The sequence below is a fragment of the Zonotrichia leucophrys genome, chromosome 12 (genome assembly GCF_028769735.1).
Source record: "Zonotrichia leucophrys gambelii isolate GWCS_2022_RI chromosome 12, RI_Zleu_2.0, whole genome shotgun sequence".
Classification (NCBI taxonomy): Eukaryota; Metazoa; Chordata; class Aves; order Passeriformes; family Passerellidae; genus Zonotrichia; species Zonotrichia leucophrys.
The window spans coordinates 15,668,943-15,696,166 of NC_088182.1; the positions used below are offsets into that span (position 1 = coordinate 15,668,943).

At 42.4% G+C, this 27,224-nt stretch overlaps 1 protein-coding gene across 1 annotated transcript in view; it reads right to left on the reverse strand.

Moving 5' to 3' along the window:
- Window positions 1–654: 654 nt before the first annotated feature.
- Window positions 655–27,224, reverse strand: part of DCAF1 (DDB1 and CUL4 associated factor 1) — a 48,862-nt gene continuing 22,292 nt past the window's right edge. Inside the window, exons 12-24 of the mRNA XM_064723831.1 lie at window positions 26,915–27,084; window positions 25,629–25,753; window positions 23,293–24,553; window positions 22,213–22,411; window positions 21,444–21,526; window positions 20,586–20,670; window positions 18,996–19,229; window positions 18,384–18,477; window positions 17,820–17,924; window positions 17,048–17,121; window positions 16,037–16,141; window positions 5,119–5,374; window positions 655–1,641 (exon numbers count right to left, since the gene is read on the reverse strand). Coding sequence (XP_064579901.1) covers window positions 1,583–1,641; window positions 5,119–5,374; window positions 16,037–16,141; window positions 17,048–17,121; window positions 17,820–17,924; window positions 18,384–18,477; window positions 18,996–19,229; window positions 20,586–20,670; window positions 21,444–21,526; window positions 22,213–22,411; window positions 23,293–24,553; window positions 25,629–25,753; window positions 26,915–27,084 — 2,850 coding nt within the window. The 3' untranslated portion in view covers window positions 655–1,582. The remainder of the gene's footprint in view (window positions 1,642–5,118; window positions 5,375–16,036; window positions 16,142–17,047; window positions 17,122–17,819; window positions 17,925–18,383; window positions 18,478–18,995; window positions 19,230–20,585; window positions 20,671–21,443; window positions 21,527–22,212; window positions 22,412–23,292; window positions 24,554–25,628; window positions 25,754–26,914; window positions 27,085–27,224) is intronic.

A 27,224-nucleotide genomic window follows, 5' to 3' on the forward strand; every position in this document is an offset into this window, starting at 1 on the left:
CTTAAACCCTATTCTGCAAGTGGCCAAAACAGAGAGAGGGTTAAAAGGTGAGTGGATGGGAATGAACAGCACAGCCATGGCCTTGGCCAGGCAAGCAGTGAGCCCATGCCCCTGCCAGCCGAGCAGAGGCCCGAGCTGGGCAGTGGGTGCTGCTCTGGGAACTCAAACACTCCACTGCCATTTCTGCCTCCTGTTCTGAGGGCAGGGCCTCTTGTCATGCCCCAGCCTGATTTTCCCTGTGCCCTGACAGCCACAGGGCAGCCTGGGCAATGCCAAAGCACAGGAGGAAGCAGGTGCTGCTCCCAGCTCCTGGCACATCCTGGGAGATGTGGAATTCCCTGCCTGAGCAGCAGAGTGGATGCTCCAGAGCACCTCCCCACACAACAGCACCAGTGGCATCATCCAGCTCCCACTCAGTGTGGTGAGCATGCCACTGAGAATTCCAGGCTGTCAGGCCACCCAAGGGATCAGACTGGAACCCACAGCTGCTGTGCTATGGCCATGCTGCACTCCCAAATCCCCTTTTTGTTTCCTTTGCCCTTCCTTACTGCAGAGAGGTTCCAGCTACACCTGACTGCTCTCAGCCAAGCCCTGCAGGCACAAGGAGCACTGCTTTTGCATGGCTACAATTCACAGCCATAGACACAGACAGGATTTGTATTTAATTTTTTAATAAATACACTTTACATTAAAGAAAAAGGCCTTCAATTTGCAGTTTCCACACAGAGGGCAAGAGGAAAAGAAAAAGAAAAAAAAAACACAAAGAAAAAAAAAATATTAAAAAACTTGAACCACAAAGGGCAGAGGGGAGAAAAAGGGCTTAAACTTCAATCCCAGATTCCCATGTCTTCAGGAATACCAGGCTCTGACTAGGCCCAGCCAGGATTTCAGCCTCCCGCTATAGCTGGTACCACAGCACAAACTGACATTGGCAAACACCCCAGGAGCTCTTCCCTGGAGGACAAAAGCATCTGGAACACACTGGTGCATCAGCAGGTATAACACCTGTAGATCTTCTTTTTTAAAAATAAAATCATATTTAAAATAAAAATATTCTCACTCCTCAACGATATTAGAAACCATGATCCTCTTATTTCACTTAGTAGTTGCATAAATTTTCTTTTATTTTTAAACAATTTTTCTCCCCAAACCTACCCCATGGTACAAGGTACTACAGGAATACAAAGGTCTCCCCTCTTTACTAGAACACTTGCCTTTTTTTTCTTTTTTTCTTTTTTTTTTATAAAACTATTTCTGTTCTTTAGGAAAGAACTTTATACAAAGAAAATATATTGTGAAATATCTTCAGAAGTTTCCTTGAAGAGTCATCTCAGCCTAAAATGAAAAATTAAAAAAAAAAAAAAAAAAGGCAGAGAGAAATGAGGCCTAGCCCCAGGTCTCTTTATTGAGACTTAGCCCCGAGCCTCCAAGTGACTCAAACCAACAGAGCGGATCGGCAGGAGATCCTCAGGCTCTCCAGAAAAGCAGGGCTGGGGTGCTCAGTCGCTTTCCAATTTGGTCTCTGGTCTCTCCTGTGGGAAGGGAGCATCTCCTCCTGCCCACACCCCGCCCCAGCTGCTGCTCACTCGTTCAGGGACAGGATGATGTCGTCCTCCAGGTCTGAGTTATCGGAGCTGTCGGCTGCAAAGGAGACACGTGGGTTATGCTGGGTTTGTGACACGGGAGGTGGTCACCCCTGCCCTGCACCATCAGTGCTCCAAAGTGCTCAAATGCAGCCAGGAAATCTGCACCAGAGCCTTCCTTCCCTGCTTACAACAGAGGCTCAAGGAGAGCAGCTTTAGCAAGTGCAGTTCCTATGAGCTGGCAGGTTTTTCCCCGACAAGGTAGGGAGGACACCAGCAGAGCTGCCTGCACAACTTCCTGTGCACAAAAAAGGGCAACAGCTCTTCACACCAGGGGCTGGACAGATGGGGCAGTCGTTTCTCATGGCTGGACAGCTCCACCAGCCTGGCCCCTGTATGATGTGCACCAGGTAATTCCTTATGGAGTGAGCTGGACCCCAAAGGTGGAAGCAATCCACACACTCCCAGCTAGAACCTTCCTCTAGTAACTCAGAGGTTTCTGTAATGAATTTAACTACAGGTCACCTTCTAAAGGTGACCTGCAAATTGCGCTTTTCCTGGTTTTCTTCACTGTGGTACAGAATGAAGACATGAAGGGATTTACCAGAAGCAGTCACACACACATACACACACTTGCTTTTTATCTTGAAACACAAGATCTCTCCTCCCTCAGCTGTGCAAGAGGGAAGTGGTAGCAGCTCTGGCAGCAAGAGGGCTCCTGCCTTACCTTAGAGGTGATGTTGGCTCTTTTTCTTATGCGAATTCATTGGATGCAGCAGATAACTGGGTGTTAAAAATAGTTTAAAAGAAAAAAAAAAGACACCAAGACTTCCACTTAGCCATCTCAGAAATGGTGGATCTCTAAATGCCTGTTAAGGTAGAAAGACCTTCTGGAAGGTTCACCCCTTGTCAGATCCTTAGGGAAAAAAAATCACAGGCAAGCAGAGAGGGCACAAAGCCTTTCCCCCAACCCTCCTCCCTGAAGATCAGCCAGCTGCCTTTCCACTGTGATCAGCAAGGGATGCTCCATCTCACCATCCACCAGGCTGAGCCTAAGCTGAGGGGTCATCAGTGCTCCCAGAACAGCCACAGCCACATTGGGGAGTTAGAAAACACCAGCCAGGCTGCAGCAGCTACACTTACACAGCAAGAGGGAAAGAAGCACAAGCAAGATAAAAATCCAGAAACCTTTGAGAAGCAAAGCTGAGAAAGTTGGAGTCTTAGGGGGGGTTTGCTGGTTTGGGTTTTTTTTAACTCAGAGGAAAGCTTTGAGAAAGGATCTCCTCACTATTCCCCAGTTCACCACACAACCTTCCAGTTCTGAGCTCTGGAAGTAAAGCTGACTGCAGTTAACTGCTTGGTATAATTAGTTTGCACAGACCTGCCTGGAAGTTGCCATTTTGGATTATGGAAGAAAAGAGGAATCAGAATCAATTCAGTCAGGCTCCTGGTGAGAATTCTATATATTTCTCTCATCCTGTATCACATATGCATTTCAAAAATTACACTCCCATCCTATATCACATATGCATTTCAAAAATTACAACCACCTGGCCCAGGAAGAAGCTCTTCAAAGTCCTGCACAATGCATGAACTGCTTTGACAAACAGATCTAATGTCCCCAAGGTGGTAACAAAGGGGAGGAAGACAAATTCAGGTTCTCCATGGATTATTTTAAAAAAGGAATTAGAACCTCTTCTAAAGCACAAGAGACCAATGCTATTCAGTCCCCTATTTCAATTGCTCTCTGAATTATTTTGCTTTGGCAACACTCACTGTATGTTATGGAGGTTCACCCACAGTACAGCAAGAATCTGCAGCAGGGAACACTCTAAATGCACCCCATGCCAGTACTCTCTACACTGGCAGTGCCATTCCAACTTTTAATTCTGGAACAAGCATAAGCAAAGGAAAATTTTAATTGCTCTTTGCTGGGTGGGAAACAGAAAGAAGTCCAATGAAGACACAGAAAAGCTGCCACAGAACCTCACTCATCAAACCCATCAAGGGCCAGCCTGGCAGAGCTGCACTTCCTGCTCTGAGTTCCTGAAATTGCTGCTAAGCAACCCAACAGCCACAGGATGGGCTGGCTGCAGCTCCACAGCCATACAGATCCAAGGTCTGCTCAAGTAGCTCTATCCATAAATGAGGTACAGATGTGGCCACTTCATAACAGTGCTCTGCAGAGCACGCCTGAAATTTCTGTCAAGGAGCCCCTGGTTTGTTCCAGGAAGAGTTATTGAGATGGCCTGAACATCCTGGCCATGCTGCCCCTTGGACAATTGAAGGTACAGCACACCAGGTGCTCTCTGAAGAGCTTTGGGCTCTGCATTCCCTGAGGAAAAATGAGTGGAGTTGTGTCACAAAGATCCTGTCCACTACTAGGATACAGAGGTTCCCTGTAACCCCAAAATGTTGCACTGCAAGATGCCATTAATGACTGAGCTGTGCAAATATCTTATATGGCCCGAGAGTATAAACCTATTTCCTTCTAGAGAACAGCAGAGTGACCCCACAGAATAACTCTGGCAACCTCATGTGGCCATGTCCTTAAAAATGACTGAGCTACATTGCCACAGAAAACATGGATGAGCCACTTCACTGGCACAGAGGGGCCTGGCATGCCTCATCCTCCAGCTCACTGCCAGGGAAGCCTGAAGTGAGAGCTGAGATGGGAATCAATCTTTCACTGCAGGACTTCAAACACCTTGCACACTGTCATTACTCACCCTTACCAACCTTTTAACTTAAGGTAACAATATTATGTCCATTTTTACAGCTTGAAAATTAAAAATAACTAAGTGGTTTGGTTGCACATACTCAAAAATTGTGCTGCAAAAGAGGGAACAGAATCTGATGTCACAAATCCCAAGCCTCATGCTATCTTACTCACCTTTCTTGTGAAGCATTCTTCCAAACATTATTGCTACATTAAAAGTTCAGACCTTTCCATGCACACATGCACACACACACACTTTGTATTTTCAAATCACTGTATTTGCAGAATGCCCAAAAAAGAGAACAATTTAAATTGTATCCCAAAAGTTTTGTTAGCTTCAGAACAGTCTAATAAAGGAAGCGAAGTCAGAAATGCCGTGTTGGCTTTGCATTTTAGGCACTTACAAAAGAGAAAGAACAGCACCAAGGATCAAAAGTGCTTCTCTGTCCCTACAGGCTCACAAGAGGCACAGGGGACAGGTGAGGTAAGAGTTAAACCTGTGTCCCCTTGAAGGGCAGGACAGGCAAGCAATCATACAAAGCTTCTTCACACAGAGTTCTCACACATACACACATCTGGGAGCACCTAAGAAAGCAGATACCTCCTTTCCCAGAATGCACAGTTGTTCTCTCACATAAGAGCTGTTTTTACCAGCAGATGACTAAGAGATGCCCCAGGTGAACAAGGTGATGATGGCCTGTCACTCATACCAGCCAGGGACAAGTCAGTTAAGTCATTTCAGGGGAAATTTAGACGTTACCTCTTTGTCAGGACCTTAAGCAGTGGACAAGGTCACCAAGGTGGCCACACACTTACTATCTCCAAGAATCAGCTCAACTTCCTCATCAGCATCAGAATCTTCATCTTCTCCCTCATCTCCCTCTTCCAGGAGGTTGGCAATCTCCTCATCATCGGAGGGAGAAAAGTCATTTTCTCCATCCTCACCAGCATTCTCATTGTTCTCATCCTCCTCCAGCTCAGCCTCCAGCAGCTGGTCTGTATCTAGCTCATCAAGGTCATCTGTGTCATCATCATCTTCATCATCATCTTCCTCTTCTTGCTCCTCTTCCTCCTACAAAGACAGCAAAAACAGTCCATTGCAGACATTAAGATAAATGTAAAATGGACTAACAGGAACTAAAGAAAACCTATAGTTTTCACTTCTCCCCACATCCAGCCATCAGACATGATAAACACTCTCCCATCACCCATCTAAGCACTCTCTCCAAAGCTTCAGAATATCACACATGCCAGATCACCTGCAGGCCTGCAAAATCTCAACTGCAAAATGCTGGTGCAAACAGGTACCATTGGCTCAACCTCCTCTCCAGGACTGGCCACCAACACATGGCACCACAAAGCACCCTTGAGAAGGACATGCAGTAAGACCTGTTAATCCATGGCTTTGTTGCTAGTCTTGTGCAAACTGCTTTAAGTTTCAGCAGGACCAAAAGCTGCACTTGGCATCAAACCACATGCACCATCAGTCTCTGTGACTGCCATTTAGATGAGGTATAAAATGTAGGAAAAATACAGCCCAATACAGCCTAAGCCAATCCCTGAATCACTCAGCTTCAGATGACAGAACTGTTTAAGGCAGCTCAGGAGCCACATCTTTGGTATTTACCTGTGAATCAAGATCTTTATCAAATCAGAATTTGCCTTCAGTAAAGCAACTGAATTCCTCATTGTACAGGCAAAATCCAGAAATCTGTGTGTAGTGGATGAGACTGAGTGGGAAGGAGCTGTAACAGTTCCACCCTTCTCCCAGACAAACTGCCATCACAAGCCAAGCTCCAGAGTGTTCCAGGGCTGAAAGAAAAGCTTCAATCCACCTGCACCTCTCCTCAGCCACAGCCTGTTTCTCTAACAGAATGTTCTCAGCTCATTCAGTCCTAATTGCCTCTTTGTTTTGGGAGGTGACACATTTTGCAAAATTAGGAAGCAATTAAGATCGATATCTAACAACCCACTTCAAGGGTTCCTTTGGTCCTCAAGCTCACCACACTCCCACTGTTTAGACTGCTGCATTTTCAGATCCAAAGGGACAGAGGAAAGTCCTCTACTGTCATCTCCCCAACCTACTTTTGCTTCAGTCAGTGCTATAAAAAACCACCACACCCACACAAATCCAACATCTGTCACAGGCAAAAGTAAATTGTATTGTTTCTTCACTTGCAAAAGGCAGCCAAGTCTTCACTGCTGACCAGAAGTGCCATGTTCTTAAATGCAGATTACAGCACAACAGCAATGGTTTGCTACATACAGTTTCCTTTATGAAAGAGTTTATATTAAATATAAAATTAAAACCAACCTCTTTTGAAGTCTGTGCTTATTTTAAGAAATTACAACTTTACTTTGAGTTAATGAGTCCTCAGATAAACAGACTTAATTGTATACACACTGGGAGAGGAAACATCTTACTTGCAGTTCAGTTTTATGCAGTGCCATACTGGGTATAATTTCCCATAACACACACTGAATTGAGTATAAAAGCTTTGCATTAATAATTTGTATTTCTTTTTGTTCTATGCAGTATCTGCACAGAGACCAATGTCTTAAATTTTATTACTCTATTCAGAATTGAAAAGCTGATTAAAAACTGAAAAGGCAGGAGAGTTTATTTTCCTTTTCCAGTGTCTAAACAACTCTGAAGCAGAAAAGAAATACCAATTTATTAAAAAAATCTTGGAGATATTAAACCAAGTTTCTCAGTCTCTGGAGACAGAGACATACCTGTAGATATTAAGAAAAACAAGTATGTTGTCTCCAAGATCCATTTAGAGTCCATGTAGGTAAAACTTGAAGGATTCTGAAATGAGTTAGGTCCCCTCTGTGTTTCTACACATGTGGAATTTCTGAGAGTATTTTCTCCTAAATATCTAGTTCACAAGGATTCAAAATGTCAAAACTACTAAATCTGATTATGTTTCATAAATAACATAATTATTGGAAACTGAATTACTGTTTCATCAACATTCAAATTCAAGCTTAAGGCAAGGCCCTTATACCAATGTCACCCTTCAAATACAGGATGAAATTGAATACAGTTGTATAGAGCTAAGAATCCCTTCTGGGTGACAAGGGTAACAACCAAATTACACAGAAAGGTTGTATATTTAGCTGCAAATTAACTTTGAAGGGTTATATCAACCAGTGAAGAAAAAATACTTTGTGAAAATACAGACAGAAAAAATGAAATGTTTCCACTTTCACCACTTAAATTACTTAATCTGAAGTTGGTGATTAGGGCCAGCTCATATTTATTTAAAAACCACCTAAGAACAGTAAGATGAGATCAAAATTATACCTGTCCTTGGTAAAACAGAAAACAGTGTGTAACTCATGCTCCAAGAAGGCACCTGTGCATGTGAGTGTGACACATGCAGTGACATCCTTGCAGAGCTGGAGGGGTGACACCTCACAGGGCCTGAGGAGCATCTTCAGCAGTGAGGAGGAAACCTGCACCTTGCCACGTTCTAAAGAAGCCAAACACCACCTGGACACTGTGACACTTCTGCTAAGCCACAGGCAAATAAATTCTGTCTCAGTTTCTGAGGCAAGCCAAGCAGCAGGGCCAGCTCAGCACTCCCAGCTGCAGCAGAGAGCTCCAAGCAGAGCCTGGGGACAGCTCAGCTCTCCCAACAAAGCACCAGAGCTTCTGCTCCAAACCCAGCCCCTGGGACACAGCTGAGAAAGGGGCAGGGAGTGCCAGGTGCAGTCCAACACCACCACATGTAAGTGATATCCAGGCTGTTCATGAGGATTCAAGATGAATTCTCACGAGACACCACAACTGTCTCATGTAAGGGATCCCTACACAGAGAGAATGGCACACCTGCCCCAGGGGCTCAAACACTCTGAGTAAGAGCACAGAAAAAAAGCCTTGTGCCATGCCACAAGAAACGACAAGACAGCTATTCCAAACCATATCCAGGTTTGTGTAGGAAACATTTACAGAGATGTAATAGTACAAGAAAACCTGGACACAAACTTACAGAATCAGAAAAGCTGATTACACAGCAAAGAACTATCTCAAGATCATCTCAAAGCAAATTACTGGTAGCTTTACTACCAGTTTGCTTCCAGAAAACCAAGTAGATTTGGTTCAATTAATTTACCATTTATAATCCCCAAAGGAAAAAACTAAACAACACCCCCTAATGGAATGGCAGACACTGGGGTGGCTGCACAGGAATAAAAAAAAGCTACTTGACCTAATTTTTTATATTACCTGTTTTTACAGCCCTTTCAGAGCTCAGTAAATACCCTTCACACTTGTTCAAGCACTATGTGTTTGCTGCCATATTGTCCTTTGATGCTTGTTGGCATGCACTTCATAAGCTTTCATCATCATCATCATCATCATCTTTCTTACCATTCCCCTTTACCAATCATCTTGCACATACAAAATTCACAAATTTGTCCTTTTTGGGTGGCAAATCTTATTGATACTTGACATACTGGTGTTCATCTCTCAAGAATCATTCAAAGGCTCAGGAAAACTCCAGCATTTCACTTATTCAAACTGATGCAAAATACACATTAGCTAAGCAGAACTTGAACTTTTTGATTTTAACATATTTCTGTAATGTATTCTAACATTAAATGAGTGTATGTACAAAGTGCTTCCAGGAAGTACGACTTACAGCACTACAGATCTGCAGTATATAAAAATACACCAGCCTGCTTTCAAATTCTCTCAAGACATTTTTTTAGAGTTTTCTCACATTTCTTGAATCCTAAAGTTTATGACCATGTGACCAGAATTTGAAACTTCTCCACTGCAGATTACACCATCTTTCAAATTTACATTAGGCTGGCCACAGGAAGATCTCACAGGTGTTTTTCAATTGTTGATATTGGGTTTGAAATTTTGATTCAGTTTTGAGATCCACAGGTCACTGATTTTTTTGCTTGTTTCACATGGTTTCAGCTGTTACAAAAAGCTTCATCTGTTTGTCTCGCACCTCATTGACTTTTTCTTCCTCTCCTCCCATCAGCACCTCTCACCTCCAGCTGCTTTCCAGCAACACTTCCTCCCTCTGGAAACACAATCTTTATTGCACCTCTCAGTTTGAATCATGCTAGATGGTATTACTCTGACTATTCTTATTTTCACCTATCTTTTTGCAATCTGCAGAACAACTAATCAATGTTAGCAAAGCTCTTCCCACTACTTCAAATGTTTCAGCTCATATTTAATTCACTTCTGGCTACTTTTAGACAAGTCAAATTATCTGCTGGTACTATCTGCTTCTAGCAGTTGTTTATTTCATCTAGGTTTGTTTTCTTTCTAAAGAAATTCATGTTTCCCATAGTCCCATTATTTTGGTTAATTTATTTGTAAAGAATTTTTGCAAGAAACAGCCTACTTGTTTACTTCACTCTCCTTCCCCAAGTTTCTCCTAGAGCAAACTTGGAACTTCAGCAATCTGATCCCTTCCAGATTATCAGTATTATTTTAATTACTCCCTATTGCCAAGCTTGGGAAGGGGCTTTGCTTTCATAAGAAAGGACATATGATCATTGTTCAAATACAAGTGTATTGAAGAAAGCTTGCTCATCTGGGTGAAACATTCTCCTTGTTCTAGTAATTTATCTTTCTCCACACACAATCCCCTTGTCATATCTTCTGACAATTGTACTCCTTGCTGAGTACCATGTTGGTACTTCCTGGGCCTTTGCAATGCAATTCCCAGGAGTGACAATGTCTGCATTTCAGTCACTTGAGAGTTTCTATCCAATTCCCTCCCCCCAGCCACTTCTTAACACTCCCAGACAATGGGTAGTGGAAAAAGCTTAAATGTGGCCAACAGACTCCCTGGTGAAGCATGTAAGGATTCTCATCTCCTGGATTACCTGTCCATCCCCCCCCTCAGCTAGCAAACCCCTAACTCCTGTTATCTACCAGTACTCAATTCCAAGTATTCATCTCCTTCATGCTACAGGGCTGCACCTACTTTTATCTTCTTGGCTACTTCAGGGTTAGAATTTCTACTTCCTCTTAGCCATTAGTCACAGAGCTAAAAATGTAGAAGCCTGGGAAGGTGCAGAAGTTCCCATATGTAACAAGCAAGGAATCTTACCATAGGCTGCTATGCAGGTGGGTATATGCAGATTTAAAACAGGAAACAGCACACAGCGTACAGAATGTCACAGAGGCAAAACATGGAGTGAAGAAATAAAAAGCAGTTAATCTCTTAGTCTGGATAAGTAGGTTTAGCTTGTCTAACAATGACTACTTACCTGTGATGAATGACAAACCATCCATGATACAGACAAACAAAAGCTTTAAGGGAATGGGGCTCACATGGATCAGAGGTTCAGATGGGGCTCTTTTGAGCAAACTCAGGTTTTGCCTGTGAAATGTTTCCATTTCAATCTAACTGTCTGCAGCTGATGATAATCAACCTGGCTCCAGCCACTGCCCTCTGAGGCACGTGCAAGCCACCATTTCACAGCTGGTAACTCCCTTAATGCTTGGGATAAAGGTTCTAAGGTGACTTATTGTCTGTGCTGCAGGGCCCAGAGGTAATGTAAGGAGTACAGAACTGGGCACAATTTCTCAGTATGCCTCTTTTCCTTTCTCTCACTGATCTCACACTCTCACTTACAAAAATCAATTAATTTCTTTCATTCCATGACACAGAACAATATTGCATAAAGGAATTTAAGAATTTGGCAGGTAAATGAACTCCCTCTCTATGGACAAGATTTTCTTCCTTTATTTTCTCAAGCCTCTGACTGACATTTCTCATGACAGCTGAGGCAGCTTTTATTTACTTGGATCCCAGCTACTGTGGGAATTCTAGAAAGATGTGTTAGGCAAGAGGAAGGAAATCTTTGATTTATGTCACTGAACAGACAGAATATGTTTTTATCTCTGCTGAAGCTGTTTTACTCCATAATACTAAATCTGTCCTTCTGGAAACTCCAAATACTTGTCTCTTTCCAAGAAATTCCTCTGTTTGCACTGCCTGAGAGCTACTGAAAATAGATTCTGAAACAATAGGATAGTCTAAAGTAGTCACAGTTATTTGCTACAATCTAAAAATGTGGTAAAAAGTACAGGCACTGTTCTTTTAAATATCAGTTTTGGAGGATGCCTGCTCAAAAGATGTGTCTGTTATATAAAAAGGTCTTTGATAGAAACCACTCTTTACTCAGCCTTCCCAGCTGCAACTAACCTCAAAGATTTCTATGAAGGTGTGCAATGGACACATATTTATTATCATTTAAGACATCTGTCTGGAAACACCCATTCACAGCTATTTTTCTGTAAACCATTTTATTCCTGAGTAAGATCTGAAATCAAACTGTACCTTCAAATATTACAGGAACAGCTCCTAAAACAAACCCTTACTTTAGGGTCCCTGGTGACAAAAATCATTCTGGTCAGCTTACAGTCTGATGATTCCCAAATATTTGTGCCAATATGGATTAAGGTTTGGGGGGGGGGTCTTTCCCCAGCAAGTAAGTATTCACATGAAAAAAACAAACCAACTATATAAAATAACAGCAATAGGGTACAGTGGAATTGCTGTTGCAATTACTGTTGCAGGTACACAGGGGGAGAATCCTAGATAAAAGTGGAAAATGGGATCACATAGACATAAAGACATAGAAAGCTGAGGAAAACATTCTCCACCCTGGCTAAACTATGTTAGAATAGTGATTGTCTTTTGAGTCGTTATTGCCTTATCAACAAAGCTTATTTCCCATCACCTGGAATATTCTAAACCAATGCAAAAAGACAAATTACACACCTACCATCCACCATTTGGACAGGCCAGAAGCACTGCAGGATAATTAACAGTTCTTCAGGTCTGGCAAAAGAAGTAGAACACTTTATAGGACAGGGACAGCTAGGTGAAGCAATGTGCTACTGAAGCCATAAATCTCTCTGAACACGACAATAACTGAGGACACTGCTAGAGCCTTAGAGATGCAACATCACCCACATGTACCACAGAGAGAAAAACAGGCCTTAAGCAAGTAATATGGAAAGAACAGCTAAAATAGGGAACCAAAAATGAAAATCCTAAAACCCACTCAGATCACCTCATCCAGACTTCAGTTTCACAGTTTTGAGTCTACTCTCCCTTGATTTCAGCTTTTCTGAGCACGTAATATTTCTGAAGTCTCTTTTTCTAGCCCATGGTAGCTTCCATGTGCCATTTCCTCTGAAATTCCTTATCTGCCTCACTATAGAAGACAGCAGATTAACAAGGGAAACAGGGGATACTAATCAGCCAAGAAAGAGAAGTAAGAATAAACAAGCTAACAACTAAAAGATGGTCCAAGATCTGTACCAGTAGCTCAGACAGCCAACATATCTTCACTAATCTAACTGAAGGAGTATATCAGAACAGTGGCAAATACAGGAGGAAAGAGAGGAAGATCTCACAGCCAGACTGAAAAACAGGAAACCCTTACCTATTTCCCTGTATGCTGAACACAGTTTTGCAAATTCTTATGAGTAAGACTGCTGGTTATTGATGGACACATTTGGATACTCACCCAGCAGTGAAATAATTCACAAAACTCATGGAAGTTCAAGGCAGGAACACTGGTATTTTTGGAGTAAAGCACCCAACCAAAGAGCTTGCAAACAGACTCTGGTTAATCATGCTACACCCTCACTTTCCCTCAGTGAACAGTGAGTACAGAGCACAGAGCATCACCATTCACTGGCATTTGTTCTGTTTAACAAGGCCTGACAGCTCTGGCCACTCCTAGGCAAACACAGCCTCCCAGGGATCTCCCTGCACAGGCTGCTACAGCAGCAGGGAGGAACCAGGCCACCATGGTGCTGCCCTCCAGCACTGCAAACAAACCCACAAACATTCACTGCAGCAGTCCCATGCTCAAGCCACTGAGTCAGCCCCAGCATTTAATTTGAGGGCAATTTGTGTAGCAGATCAGTTGATCTTACAAGGTTAGTTCGAGAAAGGAGGAATAACAGACATTTTGTTTCTTAAATTACAGAAGGAACTGAAAGATATCTGTAGACCAAACATTTCTGCTAGATTCATTTTACAGACTGTCACTCTTTGCTTTTTGAAAAAGCTGTCATGGAGCCATCAGCTGACATTTGTCAGAACTGACATGGTGAGGAATCAAAATTTAAGGTAAAAAAAAAAGGCAGATATTTTTCTTTATAGTTCTTAGCACAAATTTTAAAGCCATTTCATTGTGCAACACATGACTTCTGAGCAAGGCTTGCCTGTAAGCCACCCTTCTATTTGAGTACTCATTATTTGGTATTTTCTGTACTGAGTATTCATCATTTTGTATCTTCTGTACAGGCCAAAAAAGGTATCCATGGACCCATGTAGGTCAGATATAAAAACCCAAACAGACATCAAGTCAAGGTGTGAAGAGGTAGGGGTCAAACAGATTCGTTTCTGCTTCACAAACCTTGACTAAAAAGACACCAGATTCATGTTGATTCATATGCATTTCCCCCCACCACCACTTTCATGAAAGATCAAGCAAGCATCCTCTTTTAGAGGATTTTAGAGTATCTGTGAGAAGTTCCAACAAGTTTGAAATGTTATACCAAATTCTTCAAAAGCTAAATCACAGAAACTAACTAGGCAAATACTAAACACATATGTGTGAGGATATGGATATGCACACAAACAAAAATCCTTCCAGCAGGGAACCTCTCAACAGACAAGTGTACCAAAGAGATTCTGTCTTTATTCAGGAAAACCTCTACTCATTCTAGCTCAATGCTGGATGTTTCTACAGAGACAAAACCTCTATTTCTTAAACCTAAGACAAAAAAAAAACTGAAGAAAAAGCACAGAACATCTGTGGGATGAAGAGCAAGGGGCTTAGTTTATGTTTGGCTAAATTGTACATTGAATTCAGGTTCATAAGTGTTACTTATATTAAAACCAAATCTCTCCTACTAAAGAAACTTGGTTGTAACAATCCCTAAAAGTTGCTGTCTAAGGAACATGTACAGACCCCAGAAACAGAGAAATAAAAAGCAGCAGTTATGCAACACCAACTAATCACTCTTAGCTTGCAAATCAATCCAGGAGCAGCCTTGTTTGAACACTCCATCAGCTTCACAGGAAAGCTTTTAGCACACTTGGATTCTGCCTGGGGCCACCTCTATTTGTAAGACAGAAAGTGTCCCCAGTCACATCTGATGGATGGCAGATCCCTTATCTCTGCTGGGTACCTGGTGTTACAGCCTGGAACCATCGACTGCCTTGCACAAACACAAATCTCCCTTAAGTCAACACTTACCAGTCATTTTGCAAAGCAGTGCCCTGACAGCTCCTAGTTAATCATTGTGCAATGCAAGAGCTATTTCTGCTACAAACTATTCTTGGAGATCTAATGAAGAAAATATGAGTACTAAAATATAGTGAAAGTGAACAAAAACAATGGAAGTGGGGATAGAAATAGTAAATATTGCCCAGGGCAAGCACTGGATGGCTAGGATGCAGAAAGGAAGGAGGGAGCAATAATCTTTCCTCCCTCTTCATTGCTTCCAATAAATTCTGTTCTTCTAATCTATTCAATCTAGAGATAGAAACAGTGACCAAAGATATCAAAAGAATGCCAAGACTCCAACAGCAACCTTGTAGCACACTCAGTGGCCAGGACAGCACACTTCACACCCAAACCAGAACTACTGCTTTATCTTCAGAATTACAGGCAAATCATAATAACAACTACTCACTGCAGAGTTACTCTTTCCTGAGACCTGCTCTCCAGCCTCCTGAACTAGAAAGTACAAGTTCTAACCTAACAACAGGAAGATTCAGAGATAGAAAAAGTAGCACAAATCCAGCTTTCCAAACAGTGGGAAAAACCCCACTGAAGTATCACCTTCACCTTCTGGCACTCTTTGGAAAAAGGTGAAGTCAGCTTTTCTCACAGGAGATATAAATGTATGATTTACTAGAATGCAGACACCAAAGAGCCAAGAATAATGCATTTTAAATCTTTAGGGAATTGAAGCACAAGGTTTTTGCCTGTCCAAAAAAATACCCCTAAAACACCTGACACCCACAAAGCTACAAACTGATTCTGTTGAATTTTAGTTCTCTCTTTACTGCAGTAAGCATTCTGTGCTACTGTGTATTCTACCAGCTGCACCCTGAGGAGCCCTTACTGCAGCTCTGAGCTCTTCTGTCAAGTTGCCAGAGGTGAAACAGCTGATCAGAAAAGGAAAGCCAACATATCCCAGTGCAAACCTAGAGCCCTCTTCAAAATTCTTTAACCCTTTTGCTGTGTAGAAGTACTGTGCAGTTTCACTGTATTAGTCACAAGCTGTGTTTCTTAGTGGTAAATTAGTGATAAATTAGTGATAAATTAAGTCCAAATATGAGAATTGGAATTGAAAAAAAGGAAAGACTCAAGCCTGAAGCTAGACTACTGTCTATATTGGGGGTTGAAATACTTAAAAAAAAAGCAGAACAGAAAGCAAAGCTTCTGATCAAGACTGAATTCTGAAATAAATTAATAAATAAACTATTATTTAGTTTACAGTGTGTTAGTTTAGATTGTGTTAGTTTACAGTGCACAAAGTTACTGCTCACACAGGTTCTGCACCAGACAGTTTCAGTTTACACTGACATTAAAGTGATCTATTTCATATTAGGGGAGGCCAAATGAGGCCTCTGTGCTTTCTGGGTAATAAATGAACACATGTAGAGGGCTAACAGCTACTCTAGAACACTCAGATCACTGGTAAGTTTCTCACCTGATCTTCTTCTTCATCCTCCTCATCTTCTGCCAGCCGCTGCCGGCCCACTTCATAGAGCCTGCACACGGTGTCCATGTTCATGGCATCCATGCTGCCCTGGTTCTGCAGGGAGATGCCCACACGGGAGTTAATGCCAGGAACTGAGCTCAGCTGCTACATTCAGGGCTACATCTGGCCTCAATCACAGCAACATTTTCAAAATCCTTCCCTCCCATTTACCAGCAGCACTACAATTAGCAGTTAAAACGAGTCTTTGGTTTCAAGACCTGCCATGTTCCCTGAAGTAACATTTCCAATGACTCCTATTAAAGAAAATTTTCTTGGTCTCACAACCCTTGTCATCTCCAGCTTCAGTAGTTAAACATGGAATTTGCCCTGCTACAAATCCCTTTGTAGTCTATAGGGATCAGTGATTCACAGAGTATAAAGCTGACAGGACTTTACATTACTCACTACACATGCACAATCAGGCTGCAAGAAATTGGGTTCTGACAACATATTATGGAGCAAAGAACTGCATCCCTAACAAACCAGAAGTTTAGCCCAGTAATTTTTGCTTCAAATCCTTAGCTTCTGAGATTTTGCTAGGAAGACAAGTGTAAAAGGAACAGTGAGTGTGATTCACAGAAAAGCTCTGTGGGAAGCCTCCGAAAGATTGCATTTCCCAGTTATTTGATACACATTTTAATTTGCAATAGGAAATTATTGCTATAAATAAGAAAAAAGCACATTTTTCTTTATGCTCATGAGAAAGAAAATCTCTATACAGATTGAAGTGGGAAGAGTTTGAAGAAGAGAAGTAAGTGTGTTTGGAAATTTAAGGAAAAAGAAATAGCAAAACAAAACTGTAGGGGGTGCAGAATAAAAAACAAACAGCATCTTTAGCACCATCAAAACACCACCACTGCTTAGGACATGAATTTAACAGCAGGAGCTCCAAAGAAGAAACAACAAGCAGTGCATTCAAACCACAGCTACAGAGACCAGGGCTTATTTTAGCAGCTTTACCTCAATGACAGCCAGATAGCAGTCCTTGCTGTCTGTGCACAAGTCAAAGATATTCCGCTTTACATCTATGGTAGCTGGAAAACACATCACAGTTGTCAATAGTTAATTGCAGGTTACTTAATGCTCGCTGAAAAAAGTGTCTAAAACCAAATAATACAGTTTTGGGACAAGAAAAAACAGCTGAAACTAGTGAAATGAATGTTTGTAGTAATAAAGAATAGAAATGTTGGAGACCATTGTAAAAAACAATCATGTAAGCTCTTAACCTGCTCTGCATGGTGCCTCCTCCCTTGATAATACATTTATTGGTTTTCCTAAGCACCATAAACACCATCACATCCTTTATAGTAGGTGGCAACAAAGGGACTGAGTTGTGACCTATGCCTCCCTTCAACAGCAAAAGCCACATTAGTACATGTCCACAGCAGCAATTAGCTGAGCTCCATGAGCTAAAAAAGAGCCCCTGTGTGAAATGAGAGCAATGCCATCCTGGCCAAGTGACCTACTGTCTCAGATTATGCCTTACTTGGAAAGAAGAGAGGAAATAAAGCCAGAACTGCTGAACAGGAGCAAGTAAGGCAGTCACACACTGAATGGGATACAATACTTAAAATTATGTCAGTGTTAAACCCAACTCCTGTGCTTCCTCCAGAACAGGATGTTGCAGTTTGTTTTCTCACACGTGCAAAGAGAGAAGTGAATGTTACTAAGCAAACTTTTAAAAAACCTTTAGACCTCCAGACAAAGCTATTGGTGCCTCTCTTACTCTTACCTATAGGTTTATAATCAGTTGCATTAAATGTCCTGAAAGAAGAGCCAAAGGGACTTCTCATTCTCTCCTCCAGAAGGTCATCCTCATCATCTGCCTGCAACATAGCTGAACCAAGGAAAGATTATTCCAAAAATCTGCCTTCCATTAGTCACTACCATTAATCAACTTCAGATCAAATGAGTCTCTGACATGAATTTTCTTTATATTTAAAAGCTTGGCAAGACCCATTTAATATCTACTCTTCCAGAGATGCCTTTATTGATAGTACAGATCATCAAAACTTAATACAGAGGACAAAATTATTTTCTCAAGCATCACTGGATCTGCCATTATACAATAGGTTGCTTTTCAATCTCACAAATTAGTTGTGATATTGCTGATGTTACAGAAAACTGTCTTTGTCAGCAATACATGCAGCATGAACATCCTGGAAAAAATCCAGGTCACATATGCCAGTAAGGCCTAGAGTTCCAGAGTCTCTGAAGCCTCCCATTTCACTGAACAAGCAGCCACTTATCTCCCAGGAGGTGACCCAGGAGAGTTATGGAAGGGGAGAAGTCCTACCTCCATACATCACTGTGCCAGTATAGTTGAAGACCACACGGCACTGATCCAGTGCAGGCACTGTGTGTAACAAATGGAAAGTTCGGAGGTCCCACTGAAAAAGCACAGGCTAAGGAGCAACAAACAATTGAAAATTTCTATTTCCTTTTCAATGGAGGGATAAAGAACTGGCTAACTGCATTCAAAAAACCTCATTGCATCTGTCTTGCAAATATGATTAAAGCAGGGGTGGACACTCACTCTACAATCCATTCCATGTGTTAAAATAAGAAAGCTCTTACTCAAAATGCCATTCCCAGACATGAGAAGTGACTGCAGTACTTTCAAGGCTGCTCTTGATAAGACATAGGAAGTGAGCTGAGGTGCTATGGAGAGTTATCAGAGAAGAAAATCTCTCTTGCTTTCTCTCTGTATTAAGTATTTTCTCCAGACTGCATCAGAGGCAGAATCTAGATTTAAATTAGCTACCTAACAGTCCCTACTCTTCCCTGATTCTCCTGTTACCACATAGAACAAGTAGCACAGAAGACCATGAATACAACTCTGCAAACAGCCACTTGTTCATCCATAGCAGCTCTTGAGTACCAGCAAGCACAGTGGCCCAAAGGATACAATTTCAGTGTTGACAATGACCTCCAGCCCATTGGGATGGAAAACACCACTGATAGTCATGTTGAATTTGTCAAACTTGTGGATGGCTTGTGCTGATCTGACATCCCAGAGGACACCATCATTTAGGACAAGGTCATCAGTGGGGTTAAAGGTGGCACAGTTCTTCTTGTAGTTGTTGGCAAGATCTGGGTTAAACAGAGTCAATAGCTTGTTGCCAGTCTGAATATCATAGATCTTTTAGATTAAAAAGAAAAAGAAAGATTAGTCACAATTTGTAATATACCTGTGCCTAAAATCTTCCCATTCCCCTTCCTATATTGCTTACAGAACCACCCCATTCTCCATTTCATTTTTGCATTTCAAGTGACAGCACTCCATCAATAACCTTTCCTACCAGCCCTTTAATAGTTTTTCACAGCTGGAACCAAGCCCCACAACAAGTTTTGGCCAGTGCTTGGCTTACTGCAGGTTCACTGACACATTTCACTACAATCAGGATGAGTTCCAAATAAAATAACCTCACTATGAGGAGTGGACTGGGAAGCTGCAATCACAAGGTACCACTTAGCCAGAAACTATTTCAGAAATGGAAATGGTTTCAGAGCAGATGGTATTTACAAACATTAAAACTCCAAAGCACACAGTGAGGGGAAAAAAGCCAGAAACTATAGAAAATGAGTTAAAATTCCTGGCATTTACATAGAAAAGCAAATTTGAGCTTTGGCACAAGAAACTTTTGGAATATAAAAAGGCCTTTAAACTAGTACAAAGGGTTTGTGATCATGTCCTCAGATAAATCTGATCTGTAACATCCCTCAGAGCCTAGCTCTTGTTCAAACTTACAGAGGAAAATTTTCTCTAGAACTGGAAAACAAATCCATTTACCAGATAAACACAATAAACAAACTTCTAGCTAAATCCAAGTTAAAACTGGGCAGGAATAGAGAGTTTAATTAAACAAATCAGAGTAACATGTGAAATTATAAATAATTTGAATAAGTTATATTTCATGGAAAATTTTTATGCAAATTTTCTTTTAAGAGAGACAGGGCCTAAACAAATGCAAATTAGCACTGCAAAGCAGCAGAAGGTCTCTGAAGTCTTGTCTGTCCACCTTGCAGGAATTCATGCAAAGCACTACAATACTCTGAAGATACAGCACTAAAGTTAAATTACCCAAAAGTAGGCTGCAAATTTGTGGGGGGCAAAAGGAGGACATTTCTAATAGGTCATTTCCACAGCTGTTAACTGAGCTACTGTTTACAGTGGAACTTTATTATTATTACTAAAGAGCAACACTAAGAAAGCAACTTCAGAGGAAAAAAAATTCCTGCATGATCACTCTCAAATGAATAAAACAAAGCAGACTCTAAAATTGCCCAGGATCCTTGCCCAGAGGCAAAACACTGCTTGTGATGGTCAAGTTTATACCCTCAGGAACAAGGAGAAGTTACTTGACACTTTCAAAGCTTTCCTCTGAAGCTCATCAGCTACACAGAGCATCAAAGCACTCACATCAATTAACAGCCATCCTATGGAGAATTACATTTCTGCCAGAGCTTCACAGCCATGAGCTGTCCTGGTACTTACATGTGCAATGTCTCCCTTTGTGCCAATGACCCTGTCCTGAGAGTGCTTGCTGAACTCCACATAGTGGTCATCAGGGAAGGAATGCCTGCAGATACAGCCAGTAAAGAAGTCAAGGAATTGCAGATTCTACATGACCCAAACAACCCCTCCAACATCTCCAGCACAAGTTTCAACAATAGAGAAAAGATGTAGAAAACCCTCTCCTTTACCACTGATCACATCATACTGCAGTAGCAAATTCAGATCTGCCATCAACAGAGCCTGCCACAAATGTAACACTTTGGAGAAGGCAGCAGTGAATTATGGACATTGACATGTGCACCTTAGGGAGTCAAACCTTTCCTCTGAAGAAAAGCCTGACCCCATGCAGGTTACACCAAAACAGTTGTTTGCAACTAAAGTAGACAACAATCAAACCTTTTAAAATGAAGAGTTTTCCACCCTCTTTTTAATGGGAAGGAACAGCTGTAAATACTGCAATAGATTTTAAAGTTTGCAGTCCAGGTCTGACAATTTCACCATGCAAACCACCATGCTAGTCAAATTCTGAACCGGATACAGAAAGATCACCAAGGTAATTTACAAACATGAGAATAAAAAACCAAAAATGTTTCTTTGCCCTCAGGAGTAACAGTGACTTTAGCGATATATCTTGTATGAAACAGGATTTCAGGTAGAACTTAGAATTTGCTCTCTACCAAATAAAATAGGGAAATTACCAACATAGGAAAGGGATCACATTTTATTTTTCACAAGAGGTATTTTGAAGTCTGTGCTATTCTGTTTTAGAGTTTATTCCTGTATCAAATGATTCTTTCAACTGCAGCACACCCCACAACTGAATCAGAGTGTACCTACTTCATATCAAAGACAGACTTCATTCCCCACAATGCAGACAGAGGCTGGCTCCATGTAGCAGATGTCAGCAATAAAGATCCATCCTGAGTTTCCAGACAGGCGCAGAGGAAAGGAAAAGAACACCAGGGAAAACAGAGGTTATCATTTTACCTGTACACTTTTAACTTACAAGATCAATTTGGAAACTGCAGAGCAGACACTTTTGTGCTTAATACTACTCCTATAGGAATAAAATCCAAGTATCTAATACTGTGTATAACGAAGAGCCCAAAGTAGACAAACTTTACATGTAACAAAAGGAACAATCTATGATATTAATAGCAGATAAAATCAGGATAATCCATGGCTGAATTCCGATGCCCTGTGAGGGGAGTCCATTCTGCTTATACATCTTTTCTTTCTTCCTAGAATGATCTCCTGTAAGGTTTCTTTCTCCAGCAAAGATATATAAACTCTGATATCTTATCTCACACATAAATAAATGTGTAATAGTCAGTCTAAGCATTTTTCCACTTGCAGACATATATATTAATTTCTTAAGAAAGCACACAGCCACTGTGTATCTTCTTTATTATCTTGGGAAGAAAAAACCCTAAATGTAGAACTGAGAAGAGTGACAACATGCAACTAAGATAAGTACTTCATCAACAGGCACTGCAGGCCAGCCAGTGGGTGCACTTCAGATGTACAAACCCAGATGGGCCCAAAACATGCCAGGGCTCAGGCAGTGAGAACTGCTAAAGATCAGCACAGCTCTGTGGCTCCTTACCCGGGATGGCTCAAGGTGCGTGATGGCAGAGTTATGGCAGTTGTAACTGGCCTCCTCCTGCCCACTGAACACATTATAGAGCTTCAGCTGCCCCGTGCAAGTACCCAGCATTAGGAATCGTTCTCTTGCAGAAAATGCACAACAGGTAAAGCCACTCTCATCCTCATTTGCTTCCCTGAACACAGAAATTGGACGGAACCTAGAGAAGGCAAAAACACACGGGTAACCCAAAGGAGAGAAGCAAAACTGAAATGCTGTGTGATATTAAATAAAGCTCTTAAAGATTACACAGGTACAAGCTATAACTTTCTCTAGAGTAAGCCAAGTATCAGTTTGAAGACTAGTGTTTGAGTATTACAACAGTGTTTGCAGTCTTTCAGGGTTTGTTTTCCACTGGTACTTCTGTTAAAGCACATCATTAAGCTGAAGCACTTGGACTCTATCTTCAAAGCTGGATTGATGGAAAACTTGTAAGGTCAACACCTGGGTCAATACAGAGAGCTAGCAAAAAAATTCCTAACAGTTCTGAAACACTTAGCACAAGAGGATGTCACATGAGCTAAACAACATCCTGGCATCATAACTTCCCCCAGTGACACTGCTTTCACTGTGAAGACGCCCTCATGAACGTGTCACCTTTGTTTTAATAAACTTTACATCACCTTCCAGTTTAACCTCAGGAAAGGCCACTGGTGGTGCTGGTGATTCAGCTGCAAGAACAAAATACAGATTTCACTGTCCTGCATCTGTCAGCCAACCATCCTCAAGGCTACGTTACATTCTCATAGAGTTGGTGCTGCATACTCACCTTCCAAAGGAGAACAAAGAGCTACCAGCTTCATTAGTCAATGTTGCTACTGAAAATAAAGTGTGCTTTGTGTACTAAGGATCAGCACTGAGGACAAGACAAAGAGAACGACTACTAAAAATGCCTTTCAAGGATCTCTCACTGTCACTGTGAATGAAAATTCTTTTGTCTCTAAGGATACTCCACCGTGGGACTGCACAGCCTGAATCCAGGTAAGGCTTTTGGCACAGGGTACATCCTGAGAGAGATCACAACATAGTTTTCTTCCTTACCTGCTAAATATAAGGTGTCTATCAAAGCAGCCACCATCCACCCCTCCGTACTTCGGAAAGGCCGCCCTGCGGGTCAGCCGTGAGGTAAAGTTAGTGGGCGCCTGGCGCCTCTGTTTTGGCTCAGGACACTGGTGGGGAGTAAAGAGAGAGAAAGGGGGACAGGTGGCAACAGGGTTCTTGCAGCGGGCGTGCTGCTCCCTAAGGTACTCTGTGATTATACTGTCCAGCGTGGGTGGGGAAGGAAGGTGTCTGTCCAGCTGCTTTTTGATAGCTGGGCTCTGGCTGTAGGCGCCATGGTCCGATTTTTGTCGCAACACTCTGATTTTCCTGCCGTTGCAGGGAGACGGCCTCTCCCTGACAAAGCTAATCCTGCCAATCAGAGGAGAGCTGCTGGCGTAAGAAGGGCCTGGAAGGGCAGGTGGACCTTGGGATGCAGACGGCCTTGCCTGAGCATGGACAGAGGTGGCAGTGGAACCTACAGCAGTGTGGCTACTCAAACGGGCCGAGATGCCGTTAGCTATGCGAGGAGTGCGAGGCAGAGTCACCGGAGAGGCAGCGGCTGCAACAGGGGTGAAGGCAGAAGAGTGGGATGCTGCAGTCATGGGCAGGTCAGCCTCTTTCGTAAGGACAGACGCCGTTTCCCCGAGGCCCTTAGAGATGAGGTGGTTCCGAATCAGCAGCAGCAGCTCCTTCTCAGGAAAAGTGATCCTGGACTGGGCCACCACGTCGGCCTTCTGCAGGCGCGCCAGCGAGACGTCGGTGCCGATGAGCAGCGGCTTCCCCGAGACGCGCTCGATCAGCTCGGCCGCGTACTTGCAGAACTTGACGTGCTCGCTGCGCTTGTCCTGCAGCACCGGCTCCTTCATCAGCTGCTGGATCTGGCAGCTGCTGAACAGGGGCAGCTTGCTGATGATCTGCCGGACGGTGCTGCTGCGCGACAGCCCCACCAGGGCTTTGCAGGCCAGGGCCCGGATCTGATCGGCGTCAGTGATCGGCATCTTCACAGACAGCAGCGACAGCAGCACCTTGATGCCGTTGTTGGACTGCACCACATTCCACATCTTGGCCAACGTGTGCTCGCTGCTCTTGGGGGCCTGAGGGAGCTTTCGGCGAGGAGTCCCAGAGATGAATTTCCCGATGCTGGAGATCCGGTTATCTGGGCCGCACACGCAATTGATGATGATCTGAAGGGCTGATTTCTGAATCTCAGCATCATGGATGAAAAACTCACCCTCAGCAACCCCAAGGATGATACTAATACCTAGTGAGGGAAAGAAACAGGTTCTTTATTACTCTAACATGTATCTCACACAAGTTGATCAGACAAGTAAAGGAGTCTTCCAGCGAATTTGAAGAAAACAGGTACTTCCCTTAATTCCAGAAATTCCTGAAGTTCTGCTAATTAGTCTAAGACATATTCTTCTACCTCCCTAGCAAAATATTCTCCTGCCCTGCTGGTACTCCACCTCATCATCAGTACGTAGTGTCACACAAACTCTTAGATGTGGTGATCAAGCACAGGCCAGTATCTGGACAGAGCAAGATGCACAGACATGCTCTGATTCCTACTGCATAGAGCAACCCCTGTACAAACACCAACAAAGTAAATACTATGAGGAAGGAAGGGGACCAAGTCATTGAGAAGAAAATAATCATATCACAAGTTCCAAAAGGAATCAGGCAAAAAAAAATACTTTAGGGTGACTATTTTCCCCCACAGAATTCCTGTTAGTTTCATATCTGCTTCAGAATATCAAAACCCTCACAGAATTGCTGTTTGCCTAGGATGTTCTGTGCAAAAGGAATTGTCTTTTGCCTATATCTAGTATTGCGTCTGCCTTTATTTTTATTTTCTTATAAAGAAAAGTGAGGCTCCAGTTAAAGCAGAAGCCTTGGATCTGATCCAGGCACATCTCAGTCATTTATATGCTGAACCTGGAGGTAACCAGGTAGAGCATAATTCACACAGCAATAATTGTTCCTCTCCCTTACTCCCAGATGTCATATCCTCAGGAGACCTAAATTTCTGACAAACTCAGGAAACCTAATAGTCCCATTACAAAAGTATATTTGCCTCCACCTGTATTTAATGAGCTCTTGAAAACAAGTGCAAGAGAAAGACCTGCCTCTAAATTTGTAACCCAACCTCAGTGCTAATCATGACACAATTTTAACCACAGTGCACTCTCCCATTTATTTGCATCCTTGACAGTAACTCTGACTACATTAATTACTTTAACCCTTGTCTCACTGCAGGTGAGGAACAGCCAGCCAGAACCCATGTAGCAGGAGACAACTGATAAATGTGTCAGTCATTAGGACCATATTCTGCTTACCCACAGTGGAAACAGTAGACCCAGCTTCATCTAACACATCCACAGGTTCTGCCAGTTGCAACTGGATTTTAGGTACTACAGTCAGGATGGCCAGCACATCCAAGGCATATCGTACCGTGTCATTCCTGGAAGACAGCAACAGATGGACTTCTTAGAATTGCATGTACAGAGTTGTTCCAATAACATAAAATAGTATTCCATTTACTCTACTCCAAGAAATGGAAGTAAATCAGTCACATCTGCTGCATTTGATGGTGCCTTTTGATTTTAGAATGAAAAGGGCTGGTCTCCATAGAAGGCAGTGCTCACATGCACACCACTGCCTGCAGTCTGCCAGCACTTATCCCACATGGCTCACAGGCTCCTAAAAGCATGGTAATTCCGTATTTATAAAAATAAGAATGTTAGGACTTACTAAAGAAACCATTCTAAATTAAGCTGCTAAATTTAATCTAACTCTACATCTTAGCAGGGAAACAGTGCTATCAAAAATACTCTGTCACCAGTTAACTAGCAAGGAAGTTTATCTTAAGTCAAGGGAAACTGTTCAGCAGTAAACCAGACAACTCTGATAGTCAAAAAGACACCAACTCAGGCTCCGGCTTAAGGAAGATGCAGGTTTGTGGAAGATGAAAAGGGATGTTCAGCAAGAGGTGAGAGAGCAGAAAAATGCAAAAAAGAGGAAATTTTTAACCTGTGTGGAAAGGTAGGAGTTAACCCAGAGAGCAATTAGGAAACAGCTGCAGAAGGAAAGAAACAGGAGAACACAAACTACCCAGGCAGGAGAGTGCAACCTGAGAGTGGGAGGGAGGCAGGGAACTGCAGAAGCAAAAACAGATTTCAAAGGCTTTCAATTTAAGTTAGGCAAGGAGCTCCTGTAGGCAGCAGAAATAAGAAGGGAGTCCTGGCCCACCTCATTCCAGGATTAAGACATGCCTTGATTTCACCTTCTTCTTGGATCATTTTCTAGGCTTTCTCTTAACAAAAAGGTAAACAAATTTTGACACAGATAGAAAGAGGCACAGAACTGTGATGAAGCTTTTCTGAGAAATCAGTGTCATACTAATCAAAGGCCTGAGGGATTTTGGCTCTTCAGAAATTTCTTGACATCCCTCTCTCTACCTTAAAATTTTAGTCCTGCTTTCCCCAGAGTTAGCTTTGATAAGCACTGTGTGGCCACAGCACAGGCCCTAACAGCACATGCCTGTTTTAAACAATATCAGGGCAGAAAATCTGGAACTGTAATGTCCTGCCTATCAAACAGAGCACTACAGCAAAGAGCTCACCTTGCATAGTACGTCTTCCAGTTGCAGGCAATGGAAATGAGCTGAAGCATGAGCTGGACACAAGACAGCTTGAGAAAAACCTCTGCTGGCTCCCAGTAAAGCTGTGCTGGACCATACTCGATCAGGAACTCCATCATCTCCACAATCTGCTCATGAGTATAGGAGCAGGCCTGCAGGGTCCAAGGGACACCATTAGATCACAAGGGTTACAAATTTGCACATCAAATCCCTCACTGCTGGGATTTAACTGAAAACTGCATCTATAAGATTAGACTACTCTGTGTCTTGCAGATTAAGTATTTACTTTCTG